The sequence below is a fragment of the Eleutherodactylus coqui genome, chromosome 5 (assembly GCF_035609145.1).
Source record: "Eleutherodactylus coqui strain aEleCoq1 chromosome 5, aEleCoq1.hap1, whole genome shotgun sequence".
NCBI lineage: Eukaryota > Metazoa > Chordata > Amphibia > Anura > Eleutherodactylidae > Eleutherodactylus > Eleutherodactylus coqui.
This window is the reverse complement of record NC_089841.1, coordinates 266,114,284-266,138,227: the sequence shown is the minus strand read 5'-3', so window position 1 is coordinate 266,138,227 and position 23,944 is coordinate 266,114,284. Positions and strand designations below refer to the sequence as shown.

General features: G+C 48.8%; 1 protein-coding gene across 1 annotated transcript in view; it reads left to right on the top strand.

Moving 5' to 3' along the window:
* LOC136628601 (kelch-like ECH-associated protein 1A) overlaps window positions 1–23,944 on the top strand; it is a 44,094-nt gene that overhangs the window by 17,985 nt on the left and 2,165 nt on the right. Inside the window, exon 4 of the mRNA XM_066604634.1 lies at window positions 20,616–20,820. Coding sequence (XP_066460731.1) covers window positions 20,616–20,799 — 184 coding nt within the window. The 3' untranslated portion in view covers window positions 20,800–20,820. The remainder of the gene's footprint in view (window positions 1–20,615; window positions 20,821–23,944) is intronic.

Genomic DNA, 23,944 nt, shown 5'->3' with positions numbered 1-23,944 from the left:
CGCTCTACACCCGAGTACCCAGATCCAGAACGCTCTTGGACAGTTGAGCAGAATTAGACGTGAGAGGCCATGTTTACTTCTGTGTTTGCATAGCAGAAAATTGGCAGTGCGTATGCAGCAAATCCATGGATTTTGTCGCGGGTTTCAGTCTTTCCATTTAGAATTTTGAATCCACAGCTTATTGCAAGTAGGTTGCGGATTCTGAACTGAGCTTTCCCGCCCCATTGTGGAATTTTCTTTTTCAATCTTTTCCACATGGCTCATATTGTAAATGCTGCGGATTTTCTGCAGCATTCATGTCTCGTGTGAAGGCATCTTTAAGGTTGGCTTCACAGCGGCATATGCGCAAAAGGTCTTGCAATAGAGCGACTTTTTTTGCTGTGAGGGTCGTGCTATCGGACACATTATAGCTAGAGATGAGCGAGCATACTCGCTAAGGACAATTGCTCAATCGAGCATTGCCCTTAGCGAGTACCTGCCCGCTCAGAAGAAAAAATTCGGCTGCCGGTGGGGGGGGGGGGGGGGGGGAGTGGGGGGGGGGAGAGCGGGGAGAAACGGAGGGGAGATCTCTCTCTCCCTCTCTCCCCTCGCTCCCCCCTGCTCACTGCCGCAACTCACCTCTCACTCGCGCTGGCAGCCGAACCTTTTTTTCCGAGCGGGCAGGTACTCGCTAAGGACAATGCTCGATCGAGTAATTGTCCTTAGCGAGTATGCTCGCTCATCTCTAATTAAAGCGCATCTTACTGTACTTTCTGCACTGCCGGGGATCATTCATATCGACACGAGACACATTCGCGTCATGATTGAAAAGCCTGTGCAGCCTAATTGGGCCCCAGTCTTATTGATTCCCTAGTGAAATCTGTGCAGTACATTGCGCAGTTTTGCGGTGATCGGGTGCACAGCCAGATTTGCCTTAGGTGTGCACTGTGCACAAAAATAGACACCTGTCGCATTTTTTTCGAGCTCGCAAAAGCAAAAAGGTATAAAGGGAGCGCTATTGTGGACTGTCGCATGCATATCCGTGCATTCTACTGTACTTTTATACGCTGCCAGGCCTGGTCACATTAGCGCGGGACACATCTGTGCTGTAATCGAACCATCTGGGCAGCCTAATTACTCCCTGGTGTTATCGATTAATACCAGTGTAGTGCCCTTTTTCATGCGAACGGGGCGCACATTTACGCATCCCCATAGACTCGTATGGTGCCAAAGCGGCGCAAATGTGCACAAAAATAGAAATGTGTGGATAAAAGGGAAGGTGTGAAGGGTTACATTGAAACCAATGGGTTGTATTCTCGGCACAATGCAAACGATCTCGTGATAAGCCGCCCTAACGCCTGTTATCCAGAATTAACTTGAAATGTCACTAATATCGGGCATTTCATTTTTTTGTAAATGCCAATACCAGAAAATTACCTTTTTTCTAACTTTTTCATAGCCATGGACTAAAAATCAACCAATAGATGACATCGTCTCAATATGTTCTCTTTGGAAGCTTTCCAAATTTTCATGTAAACTTAATGCGATCCTCCCGCTGACAGGACAGCGAATACCTGGCCAGGGCAATACTGCAAAAAAAAAAACAATAAAAAAATATATATATTTCACAAGTTATTTCTGACCTTGATTCACTTTTATCAGAAACCTGCTTCATTAACCAACCCGTCCGAAGAGCAATATGGCGCAGATATCCTGCCGCGCAGAGCTGTGAGACCGCGGCATTATGTGTTCTTGTCACTAGTGTTACAGGCCAGTAATAAGTCGCAGGCGCCTGCCTAAGCTTTTCTTTACATTTTTATTGACGTTTTCCAGTATATAAACAAAACCCATTTTAACAAACACATGGGATCTTATGCTTTATTAAAACTTTACCAAACTCTTATAAATAACCCACACCAATATTGGATAAAGAAGGCCGCTGTGTTTATTAACGGGGTTACAAACATTGGGGAGAAATGTAACCAATAGAGATGAGCGAGCGTACTCGTCCGAGCTTGATACTCGTTCGAGTATTAGGGTGTTCGAGATGCTCGTTACTAGAGATTAGTACCACGCGATGTTCGGGTTACTTTCACTTTCATCTCTGAGACGTTAGCGAGCTTTTCTGGCCAATAGAAAGACAGGGAAGGCATTACAACTTTCTCCTGTGACGTTCCAGCCCTATACCACCCCCCTGCAGTGAGTGGCTGGCGAGATCAGGTGTCACCCGAGTATTTAAATCTGCCCCTCCCACGGCTCGCCACAGATGCATGCTGACATAGACCAGGGACAGTGCTGCTGATGCTGCTGCTGCTATAGGGAGAGTGTTAGGTGTTATTTTAGTCTTCAAGAACCCCAACGGTCCTTCTTAGGGCCACATCTGACCGTGTGCAGTACTGTTGGGGCTGCTTTTAGCAGTGTTGCACTATTTTTTATTTTTTTGTATATCGGGCGTGCAGACCATTGCGTCCTCAGTCTGCAGTAATTTTACTCAGTATAGGGGCAGTACTGGTGAGGCAGGGAAAGAGGTATACTGACTATATAGGCAGTGGGCTTTTTCCCAAAAAGTTCAAAAATACAATATTAGGCCTGCCTGTCACTGCCTTCAGTTTACTGCGTCTCTGCTGGGAGTAGTAGTTGTTGAATTAATACCCAGGCTTGCGCATAATTGTTGCCTGCCTCTGCAGTGCGTTACGTATGCAAAGTCAGCCTCCAACAGGGAAATCGAAATACAGACTATATCACAGGCAGTGTGGTTGTTCACAAAAACTTCCAAAAAAATACAATATTAGGCCTGCCTGTCACTGCCTTCAGTTTACTGCGTCTCTGCTGGGGGTAGTAGTTGTTGAATTAATACCCAGTCTTGCGCATAATTGTTGCCTGCCTCTGCAGTGCGTTACGTACGCGAAGTCAGCCTCCAACCACAGGCCAATAAGCGGCACATTTAATTACAGCGTTCTGTTTCTGCTAATCTCGTAATACACCATGCTGAGGGGTAGGGGTAGGCCTAGAGGACGTGGATGGGGCAAGGACGCGGAGGCCAAGTCAGGTTGTGGGCACAGGTCGAGCTCCTGGTCCAGGTGTATCGCAGCCGACTGCTGCGGGATTAGGAGAGAGGCAAGTTTCTGGGGTCCCCACATTCATCTCACAATTAATGGGTCCACGCGGTAGACCTTTATTAGAAAATGAGCAGTGTGAGCAGATCCTGTCGTGGATGGCAGAAAGTGCATCCAGCAATCTATCGACCACACAGTCTTCTAGGCCGTCCACAGCTGCAACTCTGAATCCTCTGGCTGCTGCTCCTCCTTCCTCCAAGCCTCCTCACTCCATGAAAATGACACATTCTGAGGAGCAGGCAGACTCCCAGGAACTGTTCTCGGGCCCCTGCCCAGATTGGGCAGCAATCGTTCCTCTCCCACCAGAGGAGTTTATTGTGACCGATGCCCAACCTTTGGAAAGTTCCCGGGGTCCGGGGGATGAGGCTGGGGACTTTCGGCAACTGTGAGGAGGACAATGACGATGAGACACAGTTGTCTATCAGTCAGGTAGTAGTAAGGGCAGTAAGTCCTAGGGAGGAGCACACAGAGGATTCGGAGGAAGAGCCGCTGGACGATGAGGTGACTGACCCCACCTGGTGTGATAAGCCAACCGAGGACCGGTCTTCAGAGGGGGAGGCAATTGTAGCCGCAGCACAGGTTGGAAGAGGCAGTGGGGTGGCCAGGGGTAGAGGCAGGGCCAGACCGAATAATCCACCAACTGTTTCCCAAAGCGCCCCCTCACGCCATGCGACCCTGCAGAGGCCGAGGTGCTCAAAGGTGTGGCAGTTTTTCACTGAGAGTGCAGACGACCGATGATCTGTGGTGTGCAAGGTTTGTCGCGCCAAGATCAGCTGGGGAGCCACCACCACCAGCATGAGCAGGCATATGATGGCCAACCACCCCACAAGGTGGGACGAAGGCCGTTCACCGCCTCCAGCTTGCGCCACTGCCTCTCCCCCTGGGCCCCAACCTGCCACTGAGAGCCAACCCCCCTCTCAGGACACAGGCACGACCGTCTCCCGGCCTGCACCCACACGCTCACCTCCGCTGTCCTCGGCCCCATCCAGCAATGTCTCTCAGCGCAGCGTCCAGCCGTCGCTAGCGCAACTGTTTGAGCGCAAGTACGCCGCCGCGCACCCGCACGCTCAAGCGTTAAACGTGCACATAGCCAAATTGATCAGCCTGGAGATGCTGCCGTATAGGGTTGTGGAAACGGAGGCTTTCAAAAACATGATGGCGGCGGCGGCCCCGCGCTACTCGGTTCCCAGTCGCCACTAATTTTCCCGATGTGCCGTCCCAGCCCTGCACGACCACGTCTCTCGCAACATTGTACGCGCCCTCACCAACGCGGTTACTGCCAAGGTCCACTTAACAACGGACACGTGGACAAGCACAGGCGGGCAGGGCCACTATATCTCCCTGACGGCACATTGGGTGAATTTAGTGGAGGCTGCGAACGAGTCAGAGCCTGGGAACGCTCACGTCCTACCCACCCCCAGAATTGCGGGCCCCAGCTCGGTGGTGGTATCTGCGGCGGTGTATGCTTCCTCTACTAAACCACCCTCTTCCTCCACCTACGCAACCTCTGTCTCGCAATCAAGATGTGTCAGCAGCAGCACGTCGCCACCTGTCGGTGTCGCGCGGGGTGGTAGCACAGAGGTGGGCAAGCGCCAGCAGGCCGTGCTGAAACTACTCAGCTTAGGAGAGAAGAGGCACATGGCCCACGAACTGCTGCAGGGTCTGACAGAGCAGACCGACCGCTGGCTTTCGCAGCTGAGCCTCCAACCGGGCATGGTCGTGTGTGACAACGGCCGTAACCTGGTGGCGGCTCTGCAGCTCGGCAGCCTCACGCACATGCCATGCCTGGCCCACGTCTTTAATTTGGTGGTTCAGCGCTTTCTGAAAAGCTACCCACGCTTGTCAGACCTGCTCGGAAAGGTGCGCCGGCTCAGCGCACATTTCCGCAAGTCCAACACGGACGCTGCCACCCTGCAACATCGGTTTAATTTGCCAGTGCACCGACTGCTGTGCAACATGCCCACACGGTGGAACTCTATGAGCAGCGTAGAGCTATAGTGGAATACCAACTCCAACATGGGCGGCGTAGTGGGAGTCAGCCTCCTCAATTCTTTACAGAAGAGTGGGCCTGGTTGGCAGACATCTGCCAGGTCCTTGGAAACTTTGAGGAGTCTACCCAGATGGTGAGCGGCGATGCTGCAATCATTAGCGTCACCATTCCTCTGCTATGCTTCTTGAGAAGTTCCCTGCAAAGCATAAAGGCAGACGCTTTGCGCTCAGAAACGGAGGTGGGGGAAGACAGTATGTCGCTGGATAGCCAGAGCACCCTCATGTCTATATCTCAGCGCGTTGAGGAGGAGGAGGAGGAGGAGGAGGGGGAAGAGACAGCTTGGCCCACTGCTGAGGGTACCCATGCTGCTTGCCTGTCATCCTTTCAGCGTGTATGGCCTGAGGAGGAGGAGGATCCTGAAAGTGATCTTCCTAGTGAGGACAGCCATGTCTTGCGTACAGGTACCCTGGCACACATGGCTGACTTCATGTTAGGATGCCTGTCTTGTGACCCTCGCGTTACACGCATTCTGGCCACTACGGATTACTGGGTGTACACACTGCTCGACCCACGGTATAAGGATAACCTTTCCACTCTCATTCCCGAAGAGGAAAGGGGTTCGAGAGTGATGCTATACCACAGGACCCTGGCGGACAAACTGATGGTAAAATTCCCATCCGACAGCGCTAGTGGCAGAAGGCGCAGTTCCGAGGGCCAGGTAGCAGGGGAGGCGCGGAGATCAGGCAGCATGTACAGCACAGGAAGGGGAACACTCTCCAAGGCCTTTGCCAGCTTTATGGCTCCTCAGCAAGACTGTGTCACCGCTCCCCAGTCAAGGCTGAGTCGACGGGAGCACTGTAAAAGGATGTTGAGGGAGTACGTAGCCGATCGCACGACCGTCCTCCGTGACGCCTCTGCTCCCTACAACTACTGGGTGTCAAAGCTGGACATGTGGCCTGAACTCGCGCTGTATGCCCTGGAGGTGCTTGCTTGTCCTGCGGCTAGCGTCTTGTCAGAGAGGGTGTTTAGTGCGGCTGGCGGAATCATCACGGATAAGCGTACCCGCCTGTCAACTGACAGTGCCGACAGGCTTACACTCATCAAGATGAAAAAAGCCTGGATTTCCCCAGACCTCTCTTCTCCACCAGCGGATAGCAGCGGTACCTAAACAATACGTAGGCTGCACCCGCAGATGGAAGCATCGTTCTCTATCACCATAAAAGACGGGGACCTTTTAGCTTCATCAATCTGTGTATAATATTCATCCTCCTCCTCCTGCTCCTCCTCCTGAAACCTCACGTAATCATGCCGAACGGGCAATTTTTCTTAGGCCCACAAGGCTCAGTCATATGACTTTTGTAAACAATGTTTATACGTTTCAATTCTCATTAAAGCGTTGAAACTTGCACCTGAACCAATTTTTATTTTAACTGGGCTGCCTCCAGGCCGAGTTACAAATTAAGCCACATTAACCAAAGCGATTAAAGGGTTTCACCTGCCCTCTTAGTTGGGAATGGGCAATTTTTCTGAGGTACATTAGTACTGTTGGTACACCAATTTTTTTGGGCCATCGCCTACAGTGTAATCCTAGTAATTTTTATGGGCTTCACCTGAACTCATGCTACAGCAAGGTGTGTGGGGTTGGCCTACACTTTTGCTACATAAATGTAACTGGGCCTTGTCTATACTGCAACTACTGAAATGTGAAAGAGACTGTTATCTCCCTAAACTGCTGCTTCGGAATTGTTACTGTGGCCTGTCTTGACTGCTACTATTACTGAAATGGAACTAAGACTATGCTCCCCCTATACTGCTGCTTTGGAATTGTTACTGGGGCCTGTCTTGACTGCTACTATTACTGAAATGGAACGAAGACTGTGCTCCCCCTATACTGCTGCTTCGGAATTGTTACTGGGGCCTGTCTTGACTGCTACTACTACTGAAATGGAACTAAGACTGTGATCCCCCTATACTGCTGCTTCAGAATTGTTACTGGGGCCTGTCTTGACTGCTACTATTACTGAAATGGAACTAAGACTGTGCTCCCCCTATACTGCTGCTTCGGAATTGTTACTGGGGCCTGTCTGGACTGCTACTACTACTGAAATGGAACTAATACTGTGCTCCCCCTATAATGCTGCTAGTGATATGTTACTGGGGCCTGTCCCTAATGCTACCGCTGAAATGTTACTAATTCTGGGCTCTGCCTATACCACTGCTAATGCTAGGTCACTGGGGTGTGGAAACGGAGGCTTCCCAAAGACATGATGGTGGCGAGGCCATTTCCCACCAACTCGGTTACTGTTAAGGTGCATATAACCACGGACACGTGGATAGGACATGTAGTGCCTCAAAAACATCCCCCTCCTCCTCCAACAATGAAAACATTCTTGGCAGATACCTTTGCATTGGTCCGTCTGGTGGCAGTCCAAGAATTTCACCTTTACCGACACAACAAGAGAGCCCCCCCCCACCATCCCCCCGCCACGGCCCACTTAATCCTGGCCACATTCCGAAAACCAACTAAATAAAACCGCGCTACTAGGTCCGCAGTCGCCACCACATTCCCACCTACGCGGTTACTGCTAAGGTACATATTACCAGTCTGACTGGGGCATGCACTGTGGGCCAAAGCACACCTGTATTGTATGTGACGTTAGCTCTGCTGAGCAGGGCACTGCAATGGGATTTATTTATGTACCGCCGGTGGGTTCTAGGGAGCCACCCATGCTGTGGGTCCACAGGGACTTCACATTAGGGATTTGTACCTGCCAGTGTCTATGTATTAAAAACCCCGGTCAGACTGGGGCATGCAGTGTGGGCCGAAGCCCACCTGCATTTCATCGGACGTAACCTCAGCTGTGCTGGGCAATGCAATGGGATATATTTATGTACCGCCGATGGCTTCCTGGGACCCACCTATGCTGTCGGTCCACACGGAGTTGTAACTGCATGTGTCTACTTATAAAGAACCCCAGTCTGACTGGGGCATGCAGTGTGGGCCGAGGCCCACCTGCATTAAACCTCACGTTACCTCCGCTGTGCTGGGCACTGCAATGGGATTTATTTATGTACCGCCGGTGGCTTCCTGGGACCCACCCATGCTGTTGGTCCACACGGAGTTGTACCTGCCTGTGTCTACTTATAAAAAACTCCAGTCTGACTGGGGCATGCAGTGTGGGCCGAAGCCCACCTGTATTTAATCTGACGTTAGCTCTACTATCCGGGGCACTGCATTGGGACAAACTACAGGAGCAATACAGTGCTAATGAGAAGTGCACAGCTACGCTAGCATAGGAGTCCGCTGTAGGCACGCGATTGCTCAGGGTTTGTGCAGAGGCCTATGTCCTGGGTGCAGTGAAAGTCTGCTTCCTGCCTAGGATTGCTAAAGCTGTGGGCCAAGGCCTATGTCGTGGGCGCGGTGCAAGTCTGCCATGTTTGGCTGCTCAGATAAATTTTTAGTTCATGTCTTGGGCTTCCTAGGACCCCCCTATGCTGTTGGTGCAAACTTAGTTCCCATCGCGGTGTTTGACCTGTCTGGCACAAAGGCACTGACTGACTTAGGTAGAGGGCTGAGCGCTGACGGCTTTCCCCTTGCAGTGTGGATTGAGCTATGCGACACCTTGACAGAATGAATACTGTGTGGCACATGGATTCCCCATTGCTATGCCCACGTTTGCAGCTCCTGATGGAGGTGGCACAGGATTGGAGTTCTCATTGCTTCTGTACAGCATTGTGGGCTATCGCCCCGCCCCTTTTAAAGAGGGTCGCTGCCTGGCCCTGCCTGGCCCTGCCAACCCTCTGCAGTGTGTGCCTGCGGTTCCTCCTCATGGCAGACGCACTTATAAATAGACATGAGGGTGGTGTGGCTATGAGGCCAGCGTGTGGCATGAGGGCAGCTGAAGGCTGCGCAGGGACACTTTGGTGTGCGCTGTGGACACTTGGTCATGCGGGGGGGTTGGGCAGCATGTAACCCAAGAGAAGAGGCAGGGGTGTGTCCCGCAGGCCGTGCTTGTGCTTTGTTGGAGGTAGTGTGGTGCTTAGCTAAGGTGTGCCTTGCTAATGAGGGTTTGTCCGAAGTAAAAATTGGTAGGCGGGGGGGGGGGGGGCACTCTTGCCGCTATTGTGGCTGAATAGTGGGACCTGGGAACCTGAAATGCAGCCCAGCATGTTGCCCCTCGCCTGCCCTATCCGTTTCTGTGTCGTTTCCAGCACTTTCTTGGGTTTTGCAGATTTTCACAACTGAAAACCTTAGCGAGCATCGGCGATATACAAAAATGCTTGGGTCGTCCATTGACTTCAATGGGGTTAGTTACTCGAAACGAACCCTCGAGCATCGCGCAAAGTTCGACTCGAGTAACGAGCACCCGAGCATTTTGGTGCTCGCTCATCTCTAGTAACCAATAATAACCATAACACTTCCTGTAAACTCTGTTTTACAGACCCAAGTTTATTAACCAATCAATAAGCATAACAGTTCATGTAAACTCCGTCTTACAGACATGACTTTACCACCACCAAACTCTCCCCAAGTTTACCTGCCCACCCGCGACATGGGGTGGTGGGTGACAATCTCCCACCAGGCCATGGCATCCACTAATGACATGGCTCCCCCCAACAAACCGCAGCCTCCTCAATCATCTACACAAATCCATATTAAAAATATCCAACTCAATCTCTGACAAGTATACTATATCATTCCTATGGAAGCTGGGAACAAGACCTTCCATATCAGCATGTCTAAAAAGAAGACATCCACTCCTGGAATGAGCTCTACCACCAGGTTAACCCTTCTCCGAATTCTCTCGCTATATACAGATCTCGGCAAAGACCATAATAATCGAGGAACAATATCTGAAAAAACCATCATTGTATCTGGAACCTTGTTTAATGCTCCACATCTCCCTTTCAATGTCCCATGACATATCAAGGTGTTCTCTTCTATGCCATTAAAGGGGTTGTCCAGCGCCGAAACAGGTTTTTTTTTTTTTTTTCAATAGCCCCCCCCCCCCCCCCCCCCCCCCCCGTTCGGTGCGAGACAAACCCGATGCAGGCATAAAAAAAACAAACCGTCCAGTACTTACCCGAATCCCCGCGCTCCGGCGACTTCTGACTTACCTTGTGAAGATGGCCACCGGAATCTTCACCCTCGGTGGACCGCAGGTCTTCTGTGCGGTCCATTGCCGATTCCAGCCTCCTGATTGGCTGGAATCGGCACACGTGACGGGGCGGAGCTACGAGGAGCCGCTCTCTGGCACGAGCGGCCCCATTCAGAAGGGAGAAGACCGGACTGCGCAAGCGCGTCTAATCGGGCGATTAGACGCTGAAGATTAGACGGCACCATGGAGACGAGGACGCTAGCAACGGAACAGGTAAGTGAATAACTTCTGTATGGCTCATAATTAATGCAAAATGTACATTACAAAGTGCATTAATATGGCCATACAGAAGTGTATACCCCAACTTTGTTTCGCGGGACAACCCCTTTAACCCCTAAGTGTAAAATCAAAACATCTGGACAGGGCCCACGTGACTCTCCAAGCCCACGTGAGTCTTTATGCATCAGTTCAGCCATTAATCCACTCCACCTCATACATCTACCGCGCCAAAAATTTTCCAAACTGTGATCTGTACAATCCCAAATTTTCTGAATAACAGCCATCTGCTGCCCTTCTCGAAGCCCAGTACACAAAGGAGGGTCCAACAATCCACACAATACTTTTCTTAATTCCTAAAATGAAAAAAAGAATTAGTACACCATATTATTCAGGCGCATGTACAACTTAAACTGAGATGAACCCCATCTGTTTACTTTTTCTTCAATAAAACTGCACCTGTAAACAATTAAGCACCATTATATATTAAAAGCAAGGTAATGACTGTCCATCATCCCTGTCTCCCCCAAAACAAGACAGGGTCTTATGCTAATTTTGCTCCACAAGATCTTACTTTTGCCATGAATAGCGGCCTGGACACTATTTACATTGACTTTTTTTTTTTTTTTTTTTAATTAACTGCAACTAGGGCTTAATTTTGAAATAGGGCTTAAAGTTCAAGCATCCTGAAAAATCCTGCTAGGGTTTATTTCCAGGTAGGTTTTATCACCGGAGAAACAGGGTACATGGATCAACAAAGAACCTGGTGCTTGCGGGCACAGACACGTAAACGCCTGCAAATTCCTAACCAGGCATATATTCTCATGAAAATGAGCAAACAAGCGAATCCATACCCCTTTACCCATTCTGTCTAATTCTTATAAAGCTCCCATGGTTGGACACATCCTTAAGGCCCCAAAGTCACATCTAAACAGCCGTACCTCATATGCTGATCTACACACTTCAGGCAATACTTTCACCAACTCCCCTAGTAAGCTAAATGTGATAGCAGAGCGTTGATCAGCGGCGTACACTACTGTCTTACAGCCCCTGATCAGCGGCGTACACCACTGCCTTACAGCCCCTGATCAATCGCTCTACCTGAAAAACAGAATTAATAGGTACCAGATTATATCACCTTTGAAAGAAAGCCATACCCGACATTACCTTCCAAACTGAGCTATATGAGCTGCATCCTGAATGTTGGGCTCTTCTTCCCTGAATTGCTGCATCCACAAACAAGACTATGAAATAGCAGCGGCATTAATCTCACACCGACCATCTCTAACCCTCAGTAAGAGGTTATATGTTAGACATAATCTGACTAGCACACGAACTAACTCCTGCTGACCGACTCTTACCAACAATCACTCCATAACCATTACCCACTGATGTCAGCACCTCATGATAACTCCTCCGCTTCCACAAACTCCCATCACCAGGCTGACTGACCATTACAGTCACAGATACCAACCATAGCACTAAATCCTGCTTTAGCTCCCTTGACATCTGCTCATGTGATGTATGGGCCTTCCAACCGTACATCACCACACATGACCTGCGGGAATACCTGCGACCAATAATAATCACCTGTGAAGCCAAACAGGACTGACCTGCTAACCGCTGCAACTCCCTTCATACATAATGTCTGACTAATTAACCCCATAAACTATACACCCCTGACATTGGCAATTAGAAAAACCATCACAATGCTATCAATTAAATACCTAAAAACTCCAACCGAGTATATGGCCATACCATTTTTCCCGTTCGCCAGCGGCACCTCAAAATCCTCCATCCTGACCAAATGCCCTCTAAAACCTGTGCATACCCCCATTACCCTGATGCCCCTTAAACAACAATCATCTAAGTAGTGTATTACATCTACATCAGGAGATTCCTTCCTTCCACCTCCTCTAAAAATGAGGATAGTTCTAAATAATAGTAGGATGTCTTGGATCCCATCGGTAACGCCAAACCGGAAACCCAAAGAATTAAAACCCCAACCAATAAGAAGTTATCCGAATATTGCATCACATGACCGAAGTGCCATAATAAAGCCAATGTAGTCACATGATGCATATCTTAATGCCAGCAGCTCAGGAGCCTCAGCATTCAGAGACAACTGCTTGGGGTAAGATAGATGATAAATCACTGAGAGGAGATAGACTCCTTCTGTGGTATCACCCTTAAAGGGGACAACCTCATATTGAAAAAAGGGGGGTATCAAAATGACCGGCAACTCTGCCCTCAGCTATGTTCTTAGCAATTTAACTACCTCAGGATCATAAACAACTGAAATTAACTTATTAACCCCTTCACAGTTGAGTCCCTTTAACTCATGTACATGTAAGCCGTACCGGGAGCCTTCTTTAATGAGACGGGCCTACTTCCAATATGAGAGCCTCACTGGCGTCTTGCCCTATTGCAGGAAACTCTCTATTTACGGGATGCAAGGAATTTGTACTGATTTCTGACTAAAACAACCATAAATGGATGAGAGCCGCACAATATGAGCCCTCATGTCAGTACCTACACCTCTCCATTACCTCGATCCCATAAATGTAACCACACATCCAGGTAGTGGGGCGCCCCAAGGATGTCTAAGACCACCTAACTAGTTACACCGAGGTAGTGAGGCGCCCCAAGGATGTCTAAGACCACCTAACTAGTTACACCGAGGTAGTGAGGCGCCCCAAGGATGTCTAAGACCACCTAACTAGTTACACCGAGGTAGTGAGGAGCCCCAAGGATGTCTAAGACCACCTAACTAGTTACATCCAGGTGGTGAGGCGCCTCAAGGATGTCTAACAACCACCTAACTAGTCACACCGAGGAAACCCCAACTCGGTAACCATTATTAACCATCTCTGTTCCTCCGGTCATCACAGCCTCATCCTCTGGTTACCTCACAGCTGACTGCCTGCATACAGTGGTTACCTCACAGCTGACTGCCTGCATACAGTGGTTACCTCACAGCTGACTGCCTGCATACAGTGGTTACCTCACAGCTGACTGCCTGCATACAGTGGTTACCTCACAGCCGACAGTCTGCATACAGTGGTTACCTCACAGCTGACTGCCTGCATACAGTGGTTACCTCACAGCTGACTGCCTACATACAGTGGTTACCTCACTGCTGACTGCCTGCATACAGTGGTTACCTCACAGCTGACAGTCTGCATACAGTGGTTACCTCACAGCTGACTGCCTGCATACAGTGGTTACCTCACAGCTGACTGCCTGCATACAGTGGTTACCTCACAGCTGACTGCCTGCATACAGTGGTTACCTCACAGCTGACTGCCTGCATACAGTGGTTACCTCACAGCTGACTGCCTGCATACAGTGGTTACCTCACAGCTGACTGCCTGCATACAGTGGTTACCTCACAGCGGACTGCCTGCATACAGTGGTTACCTCACAGCTGACTGCCTGCATACAGTGGTTACCTCACAGCTGACAGTCTGCATACAGTGGTTACCTCACAGCTGACTGTCTGCATACAGTGGTTACCTCACAGCTGACTGTCTGCATACAGTGGTTACCTCACAGCTGACTGTCTGCATACAGTGGTTACCTCACAGCTGACTGCCTGCATACAGTGGTTACCTCACAGCTGACAGTCTGCATACAGAGGTTACCTCACAGCTGACAGTCTGCATACAGTGGTTACCTCACAGCTGACTGCCTGCATACAGGGGTTACCTCACAGCTGACTGCCTGCATACAGGGGTTACCTCACAGCTGACAGTCTGCATACAGTGGTTACCTCACAGCTGACAGCCTGCATACAGTGGGTACCTCACAGTTGACAGTCTGCATACAGAGGTTACCTCACAGCTGACAGTCTGCATACAGAGGTTACCTCAGAGCTGACTGTCTGCATACAGTGGTTACCTCACAGCTGACTGCCTGCATACAGTGGTTACCTCACAGCTGACTGCCTGCATACAGTGGTTACCTCACAGCTGACTGCCTGCATACAGGGGTTACCTCACAGCTGACTGCCTGCATATAGTGGTTACCTCACAGCTGACTGCCTGCATATAGTGGTTACCTCACAGCTGACTGCCTGCATACAGTGGTTACCTCACAGCTGACTGCCTGCATACAGTGGTTACCTCACAGCTGACTGTCTGCGTACAGTGGTTACCTCACAGCTGACTGTCTGCATACAGTGGTTACCTCACAGCTGACTGCCTGCATACAGTGGTTACCTCACAGCTGACTGCCTGCATACAGTGGTCAGTTATCTCGCAGCTGACAGTGGACAGCTACCTCAGAACAGTCTCCTGCAGCGCTCAGTCACCTCAGAGCTCAGTTATCTCAGTGCAGTGTTTAGTCACCTCAGAGCTCAGTTACCTCAGAGCTCAGTTACCTTAGTGCAGCGCTCAGTTACCTCAGTGCAGCGTTCAGTCACCTCAGAGCTCAGTTACCTCAGCGCAGCGCTCAGTTACCTCAGTTCAGACATGATACCATTAATAAAACACAATTGTTAAGCAGACATACATTCCCCATCATCACCCTGACTCGCCCTTTCTTTACAGCCTAGTAAGGGTTAACACTAACACATTTAAACTGACCAATCTACCTTAGGGGGCGCTCACACGACGGCCCCCATGCCCAGCACCTTGTGAGCCAAAGTCAAGAGCAGAGAGAAAGTACAATGGAAATATTCACATGTCTTCCCTATAATGGACCCGCTCCTGGCTCTGGACCCGCCAAAAAACCAAACACAAAAACCGCCGTGCGAAATCACTCCCAACTGGTACACAAGCTAAATTATTCTATACACAGGTGGCAGTAACCAGGGGTAACACCTGGTTACCGGGGGTCTCACCACTTGTAGAGCCTCACCTGTACACTGCCATTACAGCAGCACAGGACTTGACAGAGGGGCCGTCGCCATCTTGTAGAGCTTCACCTGTACCCTGAACCTGCAGCAGCACAGGACTTGGTGTTGTCACCTGGTGGGCACTGTTCTTGCTGGTGTTGGCATCTGCTGGGCACTGTTCCTGCTGGTGTTGGCATCTGCTGGGCACTGTTCCCGCTGCCAGGTTTCAGTCGCCTTCGAACGGATGAAGGTAAAGGCAGCCCCTGCGTTCACTTTGCTGGTGGTTCTCTACTGACAAGTCCTCCTCAGATACAAGCGTTCACACAATGTCCTCTGCAGCTCCTCCTGGCCGGCGCTGCTGACAAGTCCTAAGCTGAAGCGCGGGGGATTCCAGACTTCTCCATAGCTATTCCTCACTGTCCGCTTCATCCTCGCTGACGATCGGCCGATGCAAAAGGTCCTCCATCATCACAGAGGATCTGAAGCTGTGACAGGAATTGTGAGGGGAGCTGACAGGAACAGGGAGCTGTCACCGGGATGCTGCATGCTGCTTCCTTTCCAGATGATGATGGCCCACATGTCTGCACCTCCATATCTCACTGCTGCTCCTCCCAGCTTGTTCCTCTGGGCCAATCACCAGCCACTGTCAGGCCACCAGATTCTGCCTGACAACCACAGGCATTTCCCGCTATTTTTCTTCAGCCAATCATCTGCTGCTGCCAACCAGTCCACTGGGCAGAACTCACTCTCTTCCATCTCATCTGACCCAGTAATGACCTTTGTAACATATCATAGTTAACCAGAAAACCTCCTCCATAGAAGGTGACATATCATCCATCCATCATGTACATAAAGCTCCCAGATCCCATGAGTCTCCATAGAAGGTGACATATCATCCATCCATCATGTACATAAAGCTCCCAGATCCCATGAGGCTCCATAGAGAGTGACATATCATCCATCATGTACATAAAGCTCCCAGATCCCATGAGTCTCCATAGAAGGTGACATATCATCCATCCATCATGTGCATAAAGCTCCCAGATCCCATGAGTCTCCATAGAAGGTGACATATCATCCATCCATCATGTACATAAAGCTCCCAGATCCCATGAGGCTCCATAGAAGGTGACATATCATCCATCCATCATGTACATAAAGCTCCCAGATCCCATGATGCTTTCCCTCCTAACTGTCCCTCAAGCCTTACATCAGTGTCCATATTGTAGCGTGGCGACAGACGGAAGTATCACGGGTCTATTTCCTCTGTTGTTCTAGAACATTTTATGGGGGGGGGGGGGGGGGGGGTTGTTTTTTTTAAAACTACGGGCCAACCTCTTTAAGGCTACATTCACTCGGGGTGGATTTGGCATGAATCTGCATGAAAATCCACTCCAAAAGTCATGTCAAAATCTGCATAAAACGCGCAGATTTCACCCCCTTGTTTAACTTCTTTCCGACACACAGAAGATATATGATTCAATGGGCCAGTAGTTCCTACATCCCGCTGTACATGTACCCTGCTGACTACCAGGGAGCTCAGAGGGAAGGTGAAACACTGAACAAGAAGAGAACGAGAAGTTCTTGATTCTTAACGATTTACTGCATGAGTGCGAAGGAGCTGCTGATGACGTCACCATTTCTTTCATTCAGGCAAATGAATCGTGAGGTTCTTGTTTTAGGGCCGTAAGACTAATGATGTAATCAGGCAGTCAGAGGAGCTCGTGCGGCCATTTTTGTTTCTTTGGGCCCAGAGGGTCGCTTTAGCCTTTTAACTCCTTCGGCCTGCTAGGTGGTGCCAACTCAGGTAGGAGGCTCATCTAGCCTCATGGTCAGGGCTTCCCTATTTATAGGGGCACATTTCAAAAACTCGTCGAAAAGCCAACTTGTTCGATCATAAGGGACTTTCCGTAAGCGACAGAACTGTTCCACAGGACGCACTAAAATTTGCCATTTTTTTCAGAAAATTTTGCGCCAATTTCTGCATGGTTAACAAATGTGGAATTGAATACAGATTCAATTCAGATTTTGATGTGGAATTGAATGTGGCTTAACCTCTTAACGACCAGCCCATAGTGTTTTTACGTCCTCCCGAAGTGGGCTTTATTCTCTGAGGATGTAAAAACATGTGTCCTGCAGAGAATAAAGCCCCTCGGGCTCTGGACGTGACAGCTCCATGCTGTCGGTGTCCGCAGGTAGCCGACAGCATGGAGCTGTCATCCCGGGCTGTACGGACCCCCCCCCCCCCCCCCGGCATTGCGATCGGCGCTATCCAATGGATAGCGCCGATCGCAAAAAAGTAAATAAAAGTTGAAAAAAAGTTACATATTCAGCTGCCCTGATGGATCGGATCCATCGGGGCAACTGAAATTACTCACCGAGGTCCGCCGCACGGCTCCCCCGCTCTCCCGATGCTCCGGGCCCCGTAGTCGTCCTTCTGCGCATGCGCGCCAGGCGGCATTACGTCAGCCGCATGCGCAGAAGGCCCGGCGGTGCGGGAAATTTAAAATCTCCTGGCTCCCCGGCTCCTGTAGGTAGCCGGGAGGCAGGAGATGTCAGCGAGGACCGCGGTGAGCGATCCCCGTTACCGCGATCGCCGTTATACAATGGATAACGGCGATCGCGGGAAAAGTGAAAAAAAGTTAAAAAAAGAAAAGCTTCACCTCCCCTCATGGATCGGATCCATGAGGGAAGGTGAAAATACTCATCCCGCTTCCTCCATGTCCTCCGGACGGTCTCCGGACCCCCCGCTGGCTTCTATGATGTGCCGATGTGGCGTGCATGCGCAGAAGGCCGGCGAGCCCCGGCTAATTCAAAATCTCCCTGCACCCGGCTGTCACAGTTAGCCGAGTGCAGGGAGATATGACTGGGGACCGCTGTATGCAGTTTCCAGTCATATGATCACCATTATCCATCGGATAACAGTGATCATATAAAGTTAAAAAGTAAAAAAAAAGTTTAAAAAGTTAAAGTTTCATCTCCCCTTACGAATCATATCCGTAAGGGGGGATGAAATTACGTACCCAAGGTCCCGGATTTGTTCCCTGGTGGGATGTTGATCCGTGGACCTTACCCCAGCTTCTTCTTTCTTTAAAAAGTGGAAGTTTCATCTCCCCTCACCGATGCAATCAGTGAGAGGAGATGAAACATCTTCTCGGAGGCTTCCGCATTGGAATCCAGATGCGATTATCCTCCATGGACCCTTCTGTGACAAACAGGGGTATCCATTTTGGGGTGAAAGTCTTCATTCCTATGTACACTGTACAAAAAACACAGTTTTTAAATTGACAAAATTGCCAAAAAATGAAAATCATAATTTTTTTCCTTCTGCTTTGCTTAGATTCATTCAAATACTGTGGGGTCAAAATACGCAGTACACCCCCAGATGAATTTGTTAAGGGGTCTACGTTTCAAAATGGGGTCACTTGTGGGGGTTCTCCATCGTTTTGGTCACTCAATGGCTCTACAAGTGTGCAATAGGGCCTAAATCTCCTTCAAGCAAAATTTCTGTTCCGAAAGCCACTGGTTGCTCCTTTCATTTTGGGCCCCATTGTGCATACAGACGTAATACTAGGGCCACAATGGGTATGTTTCTGAGCACGGGACAAACAGGGGTATCCATTCTGGGGTGCAAATCCTCATTTTCATGTGTACTATAGAAAAAATTCCTGTCTTTAAAATGACATATTTGCAAAAATATGAAATTTTAGTTTTCTCTTCTAAATTGCATTGACTCTTAATAAAAACTGGGATTAAAATACTCATGACACCCCTCAGTGAATACGTTAAGGGGTGTAGTTTTTAAAATGGGGACATTTGTGGGGGTATCTATCATTTTGACTCCTATGAGCCTTTCCAATCTTGGCTTGGTGTAGGAAAACAAAGTGTTCCTCAAAATGCTGAAAAGTAATGTTAAATTTGTACTTCTCCTAAATGGTTTAAAAAAAAACGAAAGTTTTTCCAATGTGCGCCCAAAATAAAGTAAACGGATGGAAATATATATCTTAGGAAAATTTTTTATATTATGTTTGCACATATTTGAGATATTGCACTTGGAAATGTGAAAAAATGACAATTTTTTAAAAAATTTTCCCAATTTTGGCGCTTTTAATAAATAAACACAAATTCTATCGGTCTTTTTTTTTCCGCCTAAATGAAGTACAACATGTGGCGAAAAAACAGTGTCAGAATCGCTGGATATCCAAAACAATGCCCTGTCAAAAGCTGTCATTAAAATAACGTGCCCAAGTCCTAACGCATCAAATGATAGGACAAGACCTATCTCTTGACAACAAAACGCCGGAGAGTCCATAGACCTCCTATGAGAGCTGGCCGGCAAAGGGAGGGGAGGAAAGAGGACGGAGTTTAGCAGCGCAGAAAAAAAGCCATGTTTTGGTCGTGGCTATTCTTCGTTCATGCAATTTATCACTCCAATAGCCATGATATTGTAGTGTGGCTATTGGAACGCTAAAACGACGTCTATGTGACCGAGGCTTAAATAGACATAATGTAGATCTAGAATCCTCAGCATTTTTCAAAAACGCTGCAGATCCATTGCAGAACTTTTGCGCACCGTGTGAAGGGTCTTTCTGATTTCTCCTCCACATGACTTGTGCTGTAAAGGCTGCGGAACGCTCGCTGTGATTCCATAACGGTATTGTAGTGGAGATTCTGCAGCAATTCCGTCCCGTGTGAAGCCAGTTGTGGAATGGGATAGGTTGCACAATCCACCGCAAGCTGCAGGCTACCTGCGGATTTTGGTGTGGAATTCTGCAGCTGACGATTTGCAACTTAATTCCGTCCCGCATGAAAGGTCCCTTAAAGGTAAAATGGGAATTGGGCAACAATATCATGCTTACGGGGACCTCCCGAAGGATCGGACGTGTTAGGCGCACTACAAAGTGCAAACTACTCTGCTAAATCTAGTACCCTTTATCAGTGCGTAAATGATATAATGCGTACTTTGCGGCATTCTCACGCACGCCAGTGGTCTGGTTTTAAAATTCAGTCTTTGAAGCCAAAACCAAGAATTCATTAAACAAAGTTGAAGCAGTGTTTGTCCTTTCTATTGTCTCTCTTTTTATGATCCACCTGATTGTGCCTTCAAAAACGGTATAAAACCATGGGCAGAACCTGCCGGCCTTCCAGAAGCATTCTAGGCATCTCACTAATCCTTTATGTTCACAAGTACCCGACTTGATCGTCTCTTCGAGCAACGTGCGCACTTCCTGTCCCAGAATCCCTTCATCTGATTCATTAGCAGGTAATGTATGTCTACAGATTCGTCATTTTGTGATCCTCGGTGTTCCCTGCTCTAGGTACGATCCTGACCTCAACCAGTGGACATTTGTAACTCCCATGCAAGTTGCTCGAATTGGGGCTGGAATAGCGTCCTGCCGTGGGCTTCTGTATGCGCTTGGTGGATTTGATGGACAGAACCGAATAAACACTGTAGAGTGCTATCACCCTGAAAATGACGGTGGTATTCTGTGGCATCAATGAGAACTATACGAAGTGGCGCAGGTAGGTACATCTCATCTGTGCATCACCAGGCACTGAAGTAACTTCCACAAATCTGGTGCACAATGCATTTGGCTTTACTAATATAAGCTATGGCTTCAGGTGGCTATGATTACCTCTGACTACAGTGCCCACACACATGTATGCGGGGTCCGGAGGAAAACTGTGAGCACGCTGCTGTTTGATGTGTGGAGCCAGTTTACCTGTAGAACTTACTGGCGTTGTACCAGAATTTTAAGTTATCCCCGTCTACAGGAAAGGGGACAACTGCTCAGGGATTTCCATCAGCCCCACTGAAAGTGTGCAGTGACAGAGAAGCGAGTCACCGCTTGGAGACAGCGGGGTTGAGTTTGGGCCTTGTCACGGTGGCTGTACCGTCTCCCACCCGGAGGGTAACCAATGACATGTCCAAGGGCCGAGGGCAGGCTAATAAAGGGGAACCAAAGGAATGGATTACTTTGAGTCCTGATTTGTCTCCTGACGCCACCGTTTCTTCCACAGCGGGGGATCCCTGGGTGACGGAGTAAATCCACACACACGTGTGTAGTTCGAGACACAGCCCCCGGAAACTGATGGGTGACTGTTCGTTTTACTTAACTTCATAAACAGAACAGTTCAGCAGTTACTTGACAAGTGGTGTGACAGGGAGGACTCACGGGACATCAGGAGAAACCACGGCCACAGTTATCTGTAGGTCCTGGCCCGGTATTACTCTTTCTTCTCTCTGACTCTACCAGTTCACATTCACAGATTAGGACACACAGCCGAACCGCTGGGGAGCAGTAGTCCCCACACTCACTAGGCCGTCCTCTAGGCCTCCTCCATTCTGTGTCTGTGGGTTGAAGGTACCCACACACAGCTGCCTTGCACTCCTCACTCAGACAAAACCAGAACGGGACTCTCTCTTTCACGTCCAAACTCAGAATACCTAACACATCCATCATGACGGACAATTCGATACAAAGCCAGACAGTCATCCACATACCAGACACTTAACTCTTTCAGTACTGCAAATATGCAATACACACCAATTTTGCAACATGAAAGACATTGACAACACAAGACTGCGCATACACACCATTAAAGAAGGGGCCCCGTGGTACTGGACCACTACAAGTGCATGGAGCGTTAGTGCGCTTGCGCAAGCAATGCTTCATTTAGTCCCTTTCTCACTGTGGGAAGTGCAGTAAACCTGCAGTGAGAACTGAGGACCTAATGGGACCCTCTTTCTGGAGATCGGTGAGAGTCTCACTGCCGGGGCCTCTCATCAATCAGCAAGTATTCCCCTGTCCTGTGGCTATCCTGCTAAATGAATGAAGTGCTGACCACACATGTGCAGCCAGCACTTCATTCAAGGTGACGTCATTGTGGATGGAGAACTGACCCTGCAGTGACAGGAGAGAGGGGTTCCATTATTTAAAAGTGACGCATTTGCTTGTAGGGTGGCACATGGCCCCATCAGAGGGGGGAACTTTTACTTGGGGGCACAGAGCTTGGGCGCTTTATTACTTCATGGTGGCACTGAGGGCGCTCTGTTACTTTGAGGGGCAGAGAGAGAGAGCACTTCTACTTTGAGCATAGAGGAGCTTTATTACCATATGGGGGGCATTGAGAGGACTCTTAATTGGTGGAGGTGTGCTGTTTGGGGGAACAAAGAAGAGATCTTTTACTACGAAGAGGCTTTGGGGGTAATGGTAGGATGGGGAGATAGTGCAGGGATGCATCATGGCTGAAAGTATGCTTCACGGCAGATTAGGTCCACATAAAGAAGAAAAAGTAATGTATAATTGCAGTCAGGGAAGATGTGACCCTTGATCACTGGGGGTTACTGTAATGAGCCAGGGCAGTGGGGTCTGATGTCACAGTACAAATGTCTGGCTGGTTTCTGCCCTTGGTATGGTGTTCCCTAGAGAAGAGTCCAAGGAGGCAGGAGGGGTCAACAGAAAAACTCACTAGTTTATTGTGCATGCAGATGTTGACAAGGCAACATCCAATTCAGTCCACTTTTGCAATATTTAGAGATGGTGGCTGGAAGTACGGCCACCTAAAATTGCGTAATGCTTGGGACAAACCTTGCATCCTGTACTTGGACCCGTTTATCCTCAAATCCTTCGAACCAGTAAAATGGCTGATGCTTGTATTCGCTAACCAGCTTGCACACTATACCTGGGCTTCCTCTCTTCTGAACCTTCTAGAATTTTGTAAGTAAGCCTAAAACTTGGGGTTCTCCCATCAGCATAGAGCTGATTGGCTAAGAGGCCAGACAAATGCTGAGTAACTAAGGCTGCTCTAAACTGAGCTCTATAGACTTCCAACCACTGGCTCCAGTACATTAAAACATTAATACAGCTTGTGCAACAAGATAAGCAGAAAGCAATTAGAATATATATATATATATATATATATATATATATATATGTGTGTATATATATATATATATATATATACATATAATATATATGTGTGTGTGTGTATATATGTATGTATGTGTATATATATATATATATATATATATGTGTGTGTGTGTATGAAGTGCAGCATAAACAATCAGATGCTGTCTGTTTATACTGCACTTCGTATAATAAAGGCTTTTTGGACATATCTAATTTGGAACCAGCGGTATCTTTAACTTGCCTTATGTATGTGGCCGTGGTGGACTGAGCGGCGAAGCTATCCAAGTGGAATCCTGAGCCGGAATACAGAGTGAAGCAGCACGGGTATAACGGGTGAGCATTTTTTTGCATTTAACAATCTGTAGAATATATATAGCATCAATAAAGCATACATTTTCAGAACACATAACCTTAATTCCCAGGACTGGACCGATATCATGTAGGACCGTTCCGCGTCACCAATACTGCCCAGTGCTTACTACCCGCGTTTCCCCGAAAATAAGATACTGTCTTATATTTTTTTTGCCCCAAAAAGGGCACAGTGTCTTATTTTCAGGGAGGGGGGGGGGCTTTTACTTACCTGGTCCGCGGCATCCTAATGGTGTCCGGCGGCGGCGCAGAATCCTCCTCATCTCACAGATGCCTTCTGCTGGCGACGGGGCTTTGAATACCCCGCCTCCAGCAAAGCAAGCGCTGTCATTGACTAATCGACCGCTGGCAGCCAATCACGGCTA